The 16,530-nt window shown below is 41.8% G+C and overlaps 3 protein-coding genes across 11 annotated transcripts in view; 1 reads left to right on the top strand and 2 right to left on the bottom strand.

The window, feature by feature from the left end:
• MATN2 (matrilin 2) overlaps positions 1-965 on the bottom strand; it is a 69,840-nt gene extending 68,875 nt beyond the window's left edge. For all 9 annotated transcript variants that reach the window (XM_059484538.1, XM_059484598.1, XM_059484573.1 and 6 more), the window contains exon 1: positions 824-965. The gene's annotated coding sequence lies outside the window, so the exon portion shown is untranslated. The remainder of the gene's footprint in view (positions 1-823) is intronic.
• On the top strand, positions 697-1,902 carry LOC132072616 (collagen alpha-1(I) chain-like). Its single transcript, XM_059471085.1, has one exon. The coding sequence runs from the start codon at positions 697-699 to the stop codon at positions 1,900-1,902; it is 1,206 nt and encodes a 401-aa protein (XP_059327068.1).
• Positions 1,903-14,497: 12,595 nt separating this feature from the next.
• Positions 14,498-16,530, bottom strand: part of LAPTM4B (lysosomal protein transmembrane 4 beta) — a 58,846-nt gene continuing 56,813 nt past the window's right edge. The window contains exon 7 of the mRNA XM_059485670.1: positions 14,498-16,526. Within this exon, the coding sequence (XP_059341653.1) occupies positions 16,452-16,526 (75 nt within the window). The 3' untranslated portion in view covers positions 14,498-16,451. The remainder of the gene's footprint in view (positions 16,527-16,530) is intronic.

Raw genomic sequence — 16,530 nt, forward strand, 5'->3', positions numbered from 1 at the left:
GAAGCAGGAATACATAGTCATTAAAGATGCCATGATAATTTTTGCCAGATTAAGGAGCACCATCTCAGGAGAGTTTCCAGGGTAAGTATATTACATTTAGCAAACCGCCCCTGACTCCAGCAAACGCAGGGCTCTGAGGAAGCCCCTGCACGTCCCAGGTGAGCCCTGAGCTACCTGAGGGCTGTGCCCTGGCACGGGGAGAAGCCGCAGCCCGCGCTGCCGCAAGCTGGTAAAGACACCTGCAGGCTGCTCTCGAACACGTTTCTAAGCCAAGTTCGGTTCCGATGCTACACTGAACTTAACAATACACCGGGGGTGTTTCCTTACAGCAGATACTGTTAAAGGAGTTACCGCGGCAAGCACGGAGAGGAGGATAAATGAAGAGTTTCCTCGGACCCACGCAGTCCAAAGGAAAGGGAAACCCTTCTCCTGCGGGCTGCACCACGAGCAGCGAACCGCTCCAGCGGGACCCAGCAAGTGAACATCCAGCCCAGCCCCAGACGCCGCCGCGGCCCCTCGCCTCGGCCTCCCGCTCCCCGCCGGGCCCCCGCCGCCCGCGCTGCAGCCCCTGTCGCCCGCGGGGCCTTCCCGGCCGCCCCCACCCGGAGGGGCCCCCGGGGCAGGGCCGTCCCTCCGCCGAGCGGGGCCCTGGGGCGGGGGTGGCTGCCGGCAGCGCAGAGACTCGGGAAGGCAGCGATGCCGAGCCCGCCGGGCGGCGCGGGACGCGGGGCGCGGTGTCCCCGGGCGGAGCGCCGCGGACCCGCCTGGCGGGCGGGAGAGGCGAGGCGAGGCGGGGCAGGGCAGGCGGCAGAGCCGGGCTTACCTGAGGGGCTGGCGGGGCCGCTCCGCTCGGCGCGGCAGCGGCGGCGGCCGGGAGCGAGCGCGGAGCCTCCTCCCCTCGGCGCGGCCCCGGACGGCGCTCCCCCGCCCGCCCCCCGGGAGCTGCCGCCTCCCGCCAGCCCCGTCCCCGGCGGCAGCAGCCCAGCATTGAGGGGAGGGAACGCGGGGAGTCCCGTATGGAGACACCGGCTGCCCTGCCCAGACCTCCAGAGCCGGCGCGGCACCGGGAGGCCGCGGGAGGAGCCGCGGAGAGCCGCGTTCCTCGCTCCTCAGCCGCCTGTGCCGTCAGGGATGCGGTTCTTCACTCCTGCCTGCCTCCCTGAGGGGTACGACCGCCGTCCCACTCCTTCCCGCCTGCCCCGTGATTGGGACCCGCTCCCTCACGCCTGCCGGGAGGAAAGAGAGGGAATCGACGGCTCTTGCGGGACACGGGCTGTCGGCCCCAGGCGTTCCCGCCGAGTCCGAGGGACGCGGGGCCCGCTCCCTCCCGCCAGCCCCGTCAGGGATAGGGGCTGCCGGCCCCTCGGGGCTCCCGGCCGCGGTGGCCCCGGCCCGGCCCCGCCGCCCCGCGCACCTCGGCCCCGCTGCTGTTCCTCCCTGCCAGAGCTGTGGCGGGCGGCCAGGGGAGCTCCCGCAGCCCCAGAGCAGCGCCTGCTCCGGCCGAGCGGGCTCTCCCGGCGGGGCCGTGGGTTCCCGCTAGAGAAAAGCGGTGTGGTTTCTGTCTGGCGGCTCAGCGCATCCTTCCCCGGCCAGCGCCGTGCTCCCCGGGCCGCAGCCTTCCAGGGATGCCGACCAAAGGAAACGTCGGGGAATGGAAATCCCATTCCCCGCGGGCCAAGGCAAACAGTCCCTGGTGATTCATGCGGTGTCTGCCACCGCGGCGAACCGGTGGGAGTCTCCGTCGGAGAAAACGCTGAGGGAAGCGTGAATAAGTTGGCAAGTGGCAGGGATCGTCGTTTCTTAGCTGACACAGCAGCGGCGCGGTCAGTAGTCCAGGTGGAAAAACTAAGTGTGGGGTTTATATCAACATTTACGTTATTATGTATGAAGAAGAAAAAATAAAACTCCTGCTTTGTTCCCAAGCAATTGTGATTTCTGTTTCCTGGCAAACAAACAAACAAACAAAAAACCCCAGTGAAAGCCATTTAAATGGCAGAGGTGAGCTGGGCCCACTGTCACTGTCCAGCATAAAAACATAAATCACCAAGCCATGCCAACTGCAGTACATCAGGTATCAGAGGAGTCTCACAGAGGAGACTTTTACCCCTCAGAGCTGCTGGAATAATGAGTAACTCTGGCAATCAGCAGAGCTACTTTATGTAAGTTTTGTAAAGCACAATTAATTGCCTGTGATGTGGGTGTACAAAATCTAATCTCTAAAAGGAAGCATACAGATAAGAAGCAAATCTAAAACTGAAAATGGTTGGATTCACCTTATCTTTAATTCTGAGCACTGATTCCTGAACCTTTCCTGTAGCCAGAGAAAAGGGAAAAGATAAAAATGCAACTGAGCACTGATAGACATTATAGCAAACCCAGCAGGGCCAAGTGCAGAACAATTCTCCCATTCTGTTTCTGTAGGATGAGGCCCAGTCCCAGTCCTAATTAATGCTCTGTTGTCTGAAAATACAGAAACCATACTTCCATTTTCCTGTGCTGTGGCTTGAGGCATCAGCTGATTTGCCAGAGGAAGAAGAAAGTCAGGAGAAAATGTTGTAGTGACAAGATTATGTGAGAGCCCAGAGTAACTCTGGTGGCTTTAGCTCCAGTGTATACACAAGAGAGCCCATCACTAGAGCTCATCCCAGAGGCCGTGCAGCCTGCTGCTGTTGGCAGGATGAACACAGAGAAGGTCTCCCAGAGGGAGATTGGAGGAAAGGATGATGGCAAGTCAGCACAAAGCATCTCTTTGTTTCATAAGAGACAGCATAGGAGATCGGACACTTTTATTTGACTTTATTTGACTTTGGTATTTATTTATACCACACCAGAAGTACTATGTAATCCCCACATTTCAAAGTCCCAGTCTCTTTGCTGCTTGTCCTTTCTCAAATGATGAGCTTCTGTCCTCCACTCCCATCGTGTGACTTCTTTTGGATTTGGGAGAGCCTTTGTTCAAGTCTGTCAACATTTGATACACTGGGTAGAGGAAGATTGGAAGATGTTTCGTAAGGAAAAAGCTGGACCCTTCTATCAAGCCATGCTTTGATATGCAAAGAATCAAAAATATGGCAAAAAAAAAAAAATCAGGCAATTCTTAAGCTTCATGAAGATTGCTGACTAGATACCTGAAACTTTGGGTCCGTTTGTTCCTTTCCTGTCTTCTCTTACTGCCTGGAAGAATTACTCTCATTCTGGAAGAAGGGATGTAGGCTGCTTCTCACTTATCACAGGCAATCACTTATTACAAAAACCACATTTCAGAAAGTAGGTTTTATATTATAAGCAGGTGCTTTGAGTTAAACAGCAAGGAATTGATTTTCCTCCTGCTGTTAGAGGACTGTGTCAGACCTTCATGGTAGTTAGACACTTCCTACTCATTTCCAGTATAAAAGTATTTATGGCAATTTTGTATTTGTTTCCTAATATCAACATTGTCTTTAAACCTAAAGAACTCATTTTGTTCTCCAAGGCTTGCCTAGGGCATTTAGTGAGAGCAATCATTTTCAGCTTTCATTCTTGTTTCACTCAGCAAGTTCTTGTTGTGTATGTGGCTCCTGAGAGGGCGTTTGGCAAAACTAAACACGATGCACCACGCAAGCCCTCTCCACTTCTCCTGATGTGGTCAAGGATTTCTTTATCATTTTCAGGGGCCACAGCACCACTGATGGCTGATGGTCACCTTTGTGTCCGGTTTAGATATGCAGCTGCACCTGTTTGCCAGTGGATTAATTCTCTCTAATACATGATCTTGAGGGTCTCTTCCAACCTTGATGATTCAGTAATTCTGTGATTTTATACTATGCTATTTCATCTCTCTTCTAGTTCTTTAATTTTTTTTTTGCTTCCAACTAGCATTCCTAATTGTACTTATTGTAGATATCAAAGCAGATGATTGATTTTTCTGTCTTTTGAAGAAAATATTTTATTTATCTGACTGTGAGTGAAACTTTTCCTTTGTGTTGGATTCAGTGGCAGTATTAGAAGTATCTTTTCACTACCTAACCAGGTTTAAGTTAGCTACAAACCATACCAAGATTACTACAGATCTTCTGTAGCATCTCATACCTTTTTTATTACTGCAGCTTTGCTTTTATGCATTTTCCTGTGAAATATCATCTTACATTTAAATGGATTTTCCAGATATTTAGGGGCAGGGAGAGTTGATATTTTTCCCCAGCATTACCAGGTACACATTAAATTAAGCTATTCTATACCAACAATATAGTATCTACTACTATCTACTAGTACTTTCAAGAAGCCTTTAATCATTAATCCTTTCGCTACAACTTCTTTTTCAAGTTTTCTTCCTCTTCAGTCTTTTAAAACACAGTGATTACTGCAGAGACAAAGTATTGGCAAATGCCACCACCACCACTGATTGTACTAAAAACAATCATATTTTGGAGAGTTCCTAAGGTAAAGTTTCTTGACTACAGGTAAAACAGAAGATTCACCATATGAGGCTGTAACTTAGAAATGCTGGACACCATCCTTGGGTATTTTTTTTCTCCTACCTAAATTTTTCCATAGTACTATCATTCAAAAAAAATGTTATAGAATATGTCATTATTCAAAAAACTGGTAATAAAACATAGGACTGCTTAAGGAAACAGATTTTGTCAAAATATCCCTTTATTCTTTCTTTTTAATGGGCTATGAAAGGATCAATATGGGGTTGAGTGTAAACATTATACACTTGGACATTTCTTAGGCACCCACATAACACAATATTTTGACTAGGGAGCTATAATGCTGCAGCAACAGCTTTGCACATATGAAATACATTGCAAAACAGATGATAAATCTCAGCTGTATGTGAGCAAAGAATACTCATTAAGTGAGTATGTTTCAATACAAACTCTGCAAGGATAAATTTTTTACTCCATAGTGCTTTAAATTCTTTATCCACAGCAGAGAACATATTCTATTTTGGCTACACCTTAAAGCTCTGAATTCAAGCATAATGTTTAAAAAATCTTGGAGTGGGATAGCAAAGAACTGAAAGAACCATTAGAGAACTGGAAAATATGCCATCCAGTGAAAAGCTCAGGAAATGCAAACTCAGATTTAGGAGGTGACTTAAGGACACCATATAAGTAAGTATATAAAGGACAAAACTTCAATAAAAGGTGTCTTCAGTGAAGCCGACAGAAATGTAATAGCACTTAATGATACAAACCTGCAGACAGAAAAATCAGAAACAGACTGGTTTATCTACATCTCCGTCCTTCATATTCTATAACATTTTGTAAGGGAATTTTTTTTTTCTCCTTTGCAATTTTTTGACTAATAAAGAACTGCTGTTGTGAGGCAATCCATAAATTAATGCAGAAAATAACCAGTTTGGGGTAATTCTTTATCTTTTTGTATACTGAAGACTCGAAAAAGATCTTGTATTTTAATTCCAAAAGGGATATGTAGAGAGCATTTTTAATGGTTGCCCAACCTTCAACTTGCTCAGTTTCACTGCTCCCTTGGTGCCTGCAGCTCTGCGTTGCAGACCACGTTTTCTCCAGCTGTGGAGCTGGGCATTCACCTCCTGCCTTGGCCCAGAGGGATCTGGTATGGAGAAAGACATCAGTTTGTACAAGGTTGAGCAGTCTGGTGCCCAGCTCATGCACAAGCTCCCTGCAGCTGTTTGGCTGCCCGAGTTCCCCTGTGTGCTCTTACATCACAGCCAGCACAAACCAGCAGAAATCTACCCCTCACAAAAAGCAAAGCTGGCTCCCAGTTTTTTTTGCTGGACAGTCTGAGATGCAGGTGTGACTTGGCTGCTGCTAACTGCTGTTTGCACAGAGGCTTGGAGCACCTGTCCTGGAAGAGTGCCTGAGAGTGAGCACAGGGTGACCAGCACAAGGTCTCACAGAGAGCTGAACAGACCTGCCAATCTTCCGTGGCTCCCAAGGTCCTCTGCACAGCCCTGGCAGCAAAACCCAGACTCCTTGTCTTTGGATGTGAGAATAGGATTGGCAACAAAGGGATTAACATTTACATTTCTTTATGAACTTCATGAAGAACCAAGTTTCTGGGGCGATTTCCACAAACCTAGGCATCGCAGAACCAAACTTTCAGGAGCCAATTTTTTTTAAGGTTTTGATTTAAAAAAAAAAAACCACCAAAACCTCTGAACATATACTTAATTTGAAGATTGTGAGTAATCTCTTTTAAATCTAAATTCAGTGCAGGGTTTGGTGCCTCCTGTTATCTCCTCAAGGTGTTCCATGAGTCAGACTTAACTGTGGCTCAGCATCACAACTGTACCATAGCCAAAAGAAAAGATGCTTCCAGTACACAACGTTAAATCAACACCAAAGCTTTTGTATATATGCATATGTATGTACACATCTACTGTGTATATGAATACCTATGATGTATATAATACATATATAATATATATTAGTAAATTATCACAATGGCCTTTTAACAGAACATATTTCATCTGAGATATGCAGAGTCAGGCAGCATTCTTTTAACTTTTTCTTTTAAAGATGTACTTATGAGTTTAAGTACCACACTCCTGTTGATATGTGCTACAAGAAAGTCTCTTTCCTTTTTAGAGTAGTAATATCATCACTAAAGAGGAAATCAGAGGAAATCTCAAGCCAGGAGCCACAGCAATGACAGATCAGGCAGGTATTTCTGCTGCAAATGTTGCCACAAAAGCCCCCAGGAATCTGAATGGACTGGTTACCCTTTGGCTGTTGAGCATCTGAAACATATTTTAAATGTTGATATAATTTTCTTTCTGTATTCTTTGTATGAACACCATTAGGTCAAGAGCCATACTGCCTAAATTCTGCCAGAGTTGCAGTTCAGATGATATTTGGGTGCTTATTTGAGCACCACACAGACATTACATAAGATTCATGAAGAACCTTGTTATTTCATTTAAGATCCAGACACACATAATAATCCAAAGACATTATTACATTTAGAATATTCTTTATTGTGCAAGGACTGATTTAGAGCTAGCAGTTTGCATGCTTTCTGGATCATGTTGTAAGATCTAAGTTGGGCTTCTTGTGTGTGTGATGTCAATTTTGTCCCAGAATTGAGTAAGAAAACCTTGTCTTGCATTCTGAAGGAGAGTTGCATTTAAGCATGACATGGCTTAAATTGCCAAGGGAAATGGTGAAAATGCAGTTTTCCTGCTCACACGTTCAAAGTTACAGCAGAAGTAAAACCTGTGAATATACTTGGCAGAGTAGCAATTCCAGGATAATTTTTCAGCTAGATAAAGTATGTGAGTGCTGTCTGTGGATGAATTCAGTATATACTTTACCAACAGTATGTAACTTCATTGAGTCCTGCCTCTTTGATCATATATAAAATTTTTTTAAAAGTAAACATTATCCAGCCTGGATGGTAATCATAAGCTGCCACATAGTTCTGAAGAAAATTAAGAAAATAGGTAACCTATGCATAAGAAATACTTGCTTTTCAGTTACCATCTGCAAGAGTTCTGATTTTCTTGTTCCAAAACATTTTGAAGAGTCAAATGGAATTTCCAAGAGAATTTCAGTAGGAAGAACTTAGTTAATTGCAATATGTGGGCCTCAACAATCAAAATTTTGCCTTGTGCCCATTCTCTGAGCCCCTGTGGCTGACCTCAGCTGCTATCCATGGCACTCAGAAAGATGGAAGTCTGCAGAGGGACAGAGACAGCAAGGCAAAAGGAGCCTGAGCCTGTATGTCCAGCCATGCACACCAGGGAGTTACTTGCCTTTTTCATTTACTTTAAGAATGTGAAATGATTCTTAGATTCAAGTACATCTTATCAAGATTCTAATCCTCAATCATCTAGAAATAAACCACAGCAAGATGACCACAGAATTGTGGGAGAGATGTGCAAGCTCTTTACACATTCATACCCTTTGATCTGTTTCAGTTCCCCTGCTTTTATGTGTATATAATGAAGTTTACAAACCATGAATTATGAACATAACTGTGTAATTTATGTATCATTGATCTATCAATAACACTCAGGATAGTCCTTTTTACCACAATTGAGAAATAAACACTTTTCATTACATCTGTGTTTGAGTCTTTACCAAATTTGTTTTTAACCAGCAGCATGTTCCTGGAATTATAGAAAATGTTAGCTCAAGGCAGAAGAGTCAAGTAAGAAAGCAGTATAGGTTTGCAAAATATCTGTCTCTTCATTTCCCTTTAGAGGTGGTATAATGTATGTGTACAAATTAGAATCATGTAAGTGTCAAGCAGGTGGCTAGCTATAGGAGGAGATGCTTAAAACAGCAAAGAAAAAAGTGGAGTGCACATCCAAAGCAGAACCTGTGGATGTAGCAAAAGGACGATGTTCTCAAATGGATGATGAGATAGAGAAAATTATCTACCTCTTCAGGAAAACAGATTAAATTTAGCCTTGAACTCTAAATCCTTATCTTTTAAGTGATTTTTAAGTGATAAAAAATGGAGAATCATATGGTAATTGACAAATAACCAGTAATGGTTGGTCAGAGTGTTACTGACCATCTGTAATGTACCTGCTTTACATGACAGCAGTTTGAACCACAGTAAACGTCTAGGGAAAAGAAAAGTTGGGAAGGGAAGGGAAAAAGAGAAAAGAAGAAAGTCTTGTCTTTATTTAGGAAGAATAGTAGAGAAAGAAAAGATTGATAAAGTTTTGCTTTCAAGATGTTGTAGGAATTCAAGAAAACTCACTGTAACTAGCAGGAACTTGCATTCTTTATTTTAAGATACCAAACACCTGCTGATCTGGCACTTCAGGAGTCAGCTGAGACAGTTTGATTTCAGCAGCACTGGACCCAGGAAAGGGTGTCTCCTCTAACTAAACAATTAAGACTGATGCTTCCACTGATAAACTTGAATTTGCATAGGCATTGCAAAGTCTTCTTGATTAATTGCAGTACAGTGTGGTTTATAAAACAAATGACCTAGTATTACACATACATTCTACATTTCCAATCATAAGGCTGTCAGATACAAATGTTTTAAATTATTTAAAAACTATGGTTTGATCTCTCTGTAGACTAATAAAGACAGTTAATAGTACAACAACATTATGATCTTGTTGATAAGCATTTCAAACTTTGCATGTCAATAAATAAGAAGCTGAATTCCTCAACTGGCAAAAGCCATAGACTTTTTATTGCACTAAAAATAATTTTAATTTATTTATTTCAAACTACTTTTTACTAAGATCTCAATTTTTCCTGTTTGCAATAGAAACTAACAAAAATTTTATCTAGGTCTTTGAGAAATCTGTCTTGCTTCTGTTTGTCTATGCAATTCTAAAGACTTTGCTATCTATAAATATTTTATTACAGTCAACACAGACAAAGGCAGGATAATGAATGAGAGCTGCAGCAACTACAAACAAGAGAGACATGAACCTTAAGACACATTCACATCAAGGGGAGGAGACAATTTCCATCCCAGCACAGGTATATCAAATTTAAGAGCAATAAATACCTCAGACCATAATGGTTTGTACAAATGCCATCTCAACTTCCATTCTAATCCAAATAATACTAAACACTTCAGAACAAAATTCAAAGGAAAAAATTACAGATGTTTCAAAACATGAACAGGTTAAATACAGAACTAATTTCTCAACATTAGCACGTGCTCATCCAACCTGTTGTGGGTTTTTTTTGAGGCAAAGGAAATGTAGATCTAATCTGCCTGCATTTCAGAAAAGCATTGCCACAGAGGTGATTTATAACTGAAAAAGGAACAAGCAGAAGGAATGTGAGCTAAGTATGGACCTAGCTCATGGACAGGCAAGACATTCTGTGTTGGGTGCATGTAGACAGCATGAATACAACCAGAGATCACATCCTAAAACTTTCCCAGCTTGTGACTCTATCTGGTCTCAGAACCCCTGAGACAAAGCTGTTTGGTAGATGTTTGTTTGTTTTCTCAAACATCCACCTCCCTTTTTTCTTAGACACTCCTTTTTTTAGCTCCTCCTCAGGCTGGGTGTGTAAAATGAACTGGTCTGGGCTCAGCTGGGACTGTGCTGCTGGTGCAGCCTCTTGTACAAGAGCCACAGATAAGGCAGCTCACACCTAAATGTTGCTGCCCTACACCTGCACAGTGGCAGTTCTGGAACCATGCATGTTCTGTTGCTTGGTGCTAATAGGAGTGCAGCAGTTGACAGTGGAGTTTTTCTGAGCTTCCCTTTTTAACCAGGGCTACTTTCCTAGACCCCTGGAGTGCTCACACAGTGTCTGTTGAGTGCAATGATACATTACCTTTATTTGAAACTTATTTGCCCAAATTACTATGTCAGGACTTTTTAGCCAGGCTGAAAATTTGAATTGCAGAGAGGAATAAGTAACCAAAAGGTAACAATATATTATGTAGTGCTTTGGGCTTTTTTTTTTGCTGACAATTCACAAGATAAAAAAACACAAAGAAAATATACATTGAAACAGAAACCAGTCAGTTCTAGATGAACATAAGGCCACAGATACTGTGATTAATATCTATGGATTTAAAAGGACAAGATTTGTATTTAAAAATAAGCAAAGTCAATTTTTTAAAGAAAAAACCACCCCAAATTAGTGAATCAAATAGTCTGTTTTTAAGAGCCTTTTGAACTTCTTTAGCTGTTTTTTTGATGAGAAGCAAATCAGCAGGATCCCACAATAGCAGGAAATTTGAGCTGTTCTGTCCAACTGACAAAGCTAATTTTATCCTCTGTTCTAATGCAATGAAAGAAAAAAAAGTAATCCAATTTTTCTAATGATTTAATGGGCAGAAGATTTTATAAATTCCCAAAAGATAAATATTTTAACTAATTGCCAGCTCTTGCCTTTGTTCTTTTACTTTCATTGTTCTTTCTGTCCCAGGTGAGTGTATCTGATATTGCCAAGAATGATATTGCCACATTCATATAAATAGTATCAATCTCCTGGAGTGTCCCATTGATTTATTTTTCATCTGTTGATCTTAAACTGGTGTACTGGTGATACACAAAATAAAACTATAAAAGCACTTGCCTATCCAGACACCTTTTCTCCCTCTATAAGAGAGAGGGTGCCTGTTTTGTGCTTGCCTCTAGCACAGAATGAAGGCTGTAATATCTTCCATCCATAAAGTAGAACATATCTCATCTTATAAGAATGGTATCTGAAATTTGAAGAGCACCTTGCCCATCCTGGCCTTGAATGGGATCAGAAGATTTGATGCTAAAAGTTTACCCATGTTGGACCTCCAATTTCATGCTTGCTTGTACTGTCATGAAGGGTCATGAAATGGGGAGTTTTGGAGAGGGAAACAGATGCAATATTACATGAAAAAATAAAAAAGGATCTGAAAAAACCCCAACCCTTTCAAAACCAGAAGCATTTACATACTATGGGAAAGTTTACATGAAACAGAAGCCTGTTACATCTATAGAGTTAGGATGCACATAGGTATTGTGATAGAGCTCAGGGATTCTGGGCTAAAAAGCTTTATGTGGCTCATCCCTGCTATTGCTGGTCATGTCGACCTCAAAGAGCAAACAGAAGTCTTCTGGAATGCTTGCAGAGCCTCTGCAGTGCTGCAGCTCCCTCCCTTAGAGCAGCTTCACAGCTCTTTTGTCTAGCAAAACTTCTCATGTAAGCCAAGTAGCCAGCCATGCTGCAGGCCTGATTCATCCCCTTGTTGTTTATTCAGCTTTCCAAGTGACCCTGTGTCCTCCACTCAGACTAATTAGTTAAGTCCAGCTCTGGCTACAAATGAAAACATTTCATTATTTCCTGAAAACTCTCCTGTCTGAAATGTTTGAATAATCTGTGTCCTGATTGCAGCTATGATAGAGTTAATTCCTCTGAAGAAAAAGAAAATAATTCACTGCATTAAATTTCACCAAGGTTCTTCTCTAAAATGAACTACTGTTGTAGCTCATTGTCCAGGGTATAGCTGTAGAACTGCCTCTTTGCTTTGAAATAGCTTTGTATCTGCTGGCTGGCTGACAATGAGGCTTTCACTCCCAATGCTAGAGTATCCTCTTCTGCTGGAGGTGAACACAGGCTGCAGGCAGAAGGTCACAGATCTGTATTCCACACCCTGCTGAGCTATTCAGCTGAAAAACTGGCCACAGTGCAGAATGATTCCAGGTCAAACCCATGGGCGTGGAGACATCATTTACAAATACCAAAGTCACTAATCCTGATTTATCAGAGCCAAGCCTCCCTTTAGATAGCTATAGCTGCTGTTTTGGATTTCTCAGAGCTGGAAACGGAGATAGTGTTGAAATATCTCCATAGTGAATTTGCAAGACATGCTTTTTTTGTGATATTTGACTGCAGTTTCTACAGCTAATAGAGATGGGTAAATGGGAAAGATATAACCTGGCTCCAGAGAAGCAGCATCTAAGGAGAGCAGCTTCTATGGAGAGAACATCTAAGAAGTCTCTAAGGATAAAACTTGCCTCCAGAGGAGCAGTTTAGAGTTGTCTGTCTGACTAGACAGTTTGGCAGGCATTAAACCAATCCTCCTTTTGGTTTAGAAATAATAATCTGTAGACTTCCTTGCATTAAAACAAGTAAGACAAATGTATCATCCCCTTCAGTGATAGAATTCTGAAACAGAGCTTGTCTAACAGCTAATATAAGAGGTTACATGAGCAATTATATTTCCTCATGACCGCAGCAGATGAGAAAGAAAGGGCACATAAGTCAACCAATATTGCAGCAGTGAACCTTGTTTCTGTGCTGTTGAGAGATGTACATGAATGTTGCCCTCCCATGTTCTGTTTCTGCTCCTGCTCCTTTTATATTCCTTTTCTGCCCTTAGCAGTAGCTAAGTCTTCCATTTTGCACATTCCAAGTGTGCACAGACTTGTTATTAGCAACAATTTTTAAACTGTCCATGGTATCCCCAGCCAACAGGGTAGTGGTGAGGAATGCGCTAATTTGAAAGAATTTGGAATTTGCTTGGAAGTGGTTATCATTTGCTCTGCTTCCTTGCCAAGATTTTATCTGGCTGTGTATTGATTTGATGTGGCCTTTACTAACATATCAAGACTGGATTGTTTTTACCAACCAGAGGTTTTCCCAAAGAGTACAGACAGACTAACACCTAAAATGATAGTCATTAGCAATTGTTTTAGAAAACTTCATGTACTTACAAGCATGAGTGCCACACTGTTGGGTCACCACTACAAATTCCTTGTTGCTTTTTCCAGTATAAAGCATGGAATGTAGAATAAAGGAAAGCTGCATTGCCGCATTGCTGAATCAGGAATAAAAGCATCAGGCACATATGAGAAAAGTTGGATTTGTGCCTTAGCATGTGTAGGATTTGTGAAGCCTGCAATGTCTTGTAGCACACATTAAAAAAAAAAGAAAACAAAAGAAAACAAACAAACAAAAATAAACCCTAAACAAACAAAACAAAAACAACCAACCAAAACCCCAGAAGATATTTCAGCAAAAGATCTACTTATATTTCTGGTACTATCAAAGTTTAGATTCCTGTTTGCTGGTTTTGGCCTTATATTTATGATGTTTCATGTTTCATTTCCTCAAAGTATTTTCTTTCCACTGCTAAGTTGCTAAAAATTATTAATAAAAAGCAGCTATATTAGAGTTTCAGATACAAAACCAGGAGACCATTTGAGTAAACAGATGCTCTAGTATCTGTGAGAAAGGAAAAAATGCAAGGAATATTGGAAAAAACTCTTAGGAGTAAGCAGCTCCCAAAACACAGAACCTTAAGAAGCCAACTTTTTAATAGGCTGTGTTGCAGATGACTATTAAAAAATTAATTACAGAAAAGCTGTGGTGTAAATTCCCCAGAATTATACATGGAAATGGAGAATGAATTCAGCATCTGAGGATAAAAACCCTTCAGCTGGAGTTTATGTCTCTTCATGTAACCCACAGAATCCCATTTTTGTTTGGGAGGAGTGGAACCCATGTGTCATGGGGATTCTCTGATATGTCACCAGAACTAAACTTATATTACATTATCTGTTACCTCCTACCCAGCTGTTTATTCTGTGTGCAAGAATGTCATGGATTTGATACCACAACTTTCCTGCCCTCTTTCACTCAAACTGGACTAAATCCAAGGGGAGTTCTGGCAGGACACACTGTACTCACATTTATGCATGCATGGGGTGTGTGAAGAAGTCTTGATTCCTTAGTGAGACAACTTAAAGTCTTAAGAAATTTCATGTGAATTAGCACATTATCCCTATTATGCTGTGGAGAAAAAGTCCCAGCTTTCAGAGTAGCTCATTTTAGCCCTGTTCTGTATTCCACACTTCATCAGACCTGAAAAAAAAATGCCTGTGGTTTTGGACAATGAACTAAAACCTTGAATTATCTTTTGGTCTACTGTGCAATAAATTATAGAATTTACTGTCCTTTACTCGACTATACAGTATGATGGGAAAGATGACAAATTGACTGGTGAGTGGACTATATTTTAGTCCTCTATAGAGAAAATTCTACAGTGACAGACTGATTGGACAGGAATTTATGTATGTTTGTGCTTGGAAGACAATAAAAAATTATTTCCATAGTCTTGAGGAAACAATCCTTTTTATTGTAGAGAAGTTTGTATACACAGATGCAATGTATTTACAACCAGCTTATCTCAAACAGATGACTGCATAACATCCTTCACAAATCTGCCAAGAATGAAAGAAAATGAAGCTCAGAAGCCCAGCCAGCCAGCACAACACCCAAATTCAGATAAATTCCCAAAGACACCTGTAATGAGAGTAGATGGCATTATTCAGAAAGGAAAAAAATAGGACTGTGACAAAGATCAGTGGATGGTTTTCAGGATTGGTTCATTCAAATTCATTGCTTAGATAAACCATGGTGGATAAACTATGAACTAAAATTTCAACAAGCAGATGGGGACCTGCCTTTGCCAGGGGTGTGGGAAGGACAGGCAGAAAGCATCTGTCCTTTCCTTCCCTGGCTTCTGCAAGAACAGCTCACAGTTGCAATCTCTGTGAAAAGGATTTGTTGGTCCTGTGTTCCCCTGGAAAGCTCTTTTCCAGAAAAAGTCAGAAAAAGTTCCACATTTCTTCAGTGAGCAGAATGGAGTCAATGCACTAAGGGTGAGGAGAGCAGAGTGTGGACTCCCATGCCAGCCCAGCCACAGGAGAGATGGCACCTTGGTGTCTTCTGGTGCTCCTCCAAACTGTGACTCAGCTCTGCACTGCCCTTCCCCTGGGTGCTGTGCAGTGGCACCAGCTGAGCCTCAGCCTGTACAATCACCCCAAATGCAGAGGAGACAATGCAGAGGGAAACAAGGAGAGGTAGAGACACACATTATATTCCCTTTTCATGTTTCTTTTCAATTAAAAGTAGAAACTTAATCAAAACAAAAAGTTGGATGTGCAGGAGGCACTTCTCTAGAGAAGAAATAAATACCTCACACAAACATTCAAGGGTGGATGAGTCCCATGAGAAAGATTCTCAGTACAACCAGTTCAGTCATAAAAGGAATCTATACTTTCACATTGATGTATATGAGAAACAGACAAAACATATCTGCTGATGCTCAAGGAATTACATGCTTAAGTTCCCCACAGGCTGGGAACATGTATCTTAGAATCTGCATAATTTAGTTAACACTCAGCAGAACACTGCAATATTTACAGGCACATTCCAATGGGAAAACATTTGCATGTTGAGTGTGAAAGACACAGCTTTGTCACCTAATCATGGGACTTTAAAGCAGGGATTTTGTGACCTCAAAATACTATTTGTGAAGTTAGTGGAGAGGAAGAAGGTGTGTAGGCGGGTAAAGAAAGTAATCAGAATTTGCTAATCTTTTTTTTTTTTTTGAGGATTAGAATGGTTTCAGGCTGGGATGAAGTAAGTCTGTGTAGACCACAGGTTCTGGCTTATTACACATAGAGTGTTTTGTCTATTCTCATTTCCCATACTTCCCAATTAAATATGTTTCCCATTAGCCAGGTTGATGAGAATAGTGCATAAGACTAATTATTCTTCTTGCAATCATCATCATCATTCATAGCATAGTAACTTCAAAAATACTTGCAGAAGAGGAATGAATTGGAATGTCACTTTTTTTGACTTGGTCTGTATTCTGAAGTTGAATGTGGGCATCTGAGAAACATATTTGCAATGTTTTGGAAGTTTTACAAATTAAAAAATTGTTACACTCTGAACCTGATTGAGAATGCAAAGTTCTACTAGCACTGTATGTCAGACATGGTGGAAAAAGCTATTCAGTGACTACTGTAACCCTAGTGCTACCCAGAATTATTCTGAAAACAGTTCACTAGTTTCTGAAACTACTGTAGTTGCAGCAAATTATTAAAACTATCTACAGAATATGAGTCATACAATTTATGTTTCAATATGTCAGCAAAACAGCGAAGTGTAACCCACAGAGGTTATATCCTGGAAGTGAAATTATCAAACTATTGCTTCAATGTCTGTAAAGTAAAGCTATCCTCCCTAGGGACACAGCACTCTCACTCATGCTGACACATAAGGTGGTGGTGGATCTTTAGCAGCTCCATTCACAGGATCATCATATGGTGGTAACAGGACCTGC

The sequence above is a fragment of the Ammospiza nelsoni genome, chromosome 1, assembly GCF_027579445.1.
Source record: "Ammospiza nelsoni isolate bAmmNel1 chromosome 1, bAmmNel1.pri, whole genome shotgun sequence".
In the NCBI taxonomy this organism is placed as follows: domain Eukaryota; kingdom Metazoa; phylum Chordata; class Aves; order Passeriformes; family Passerellidae; genus Ammospiza; species Ammospiza nelsoni.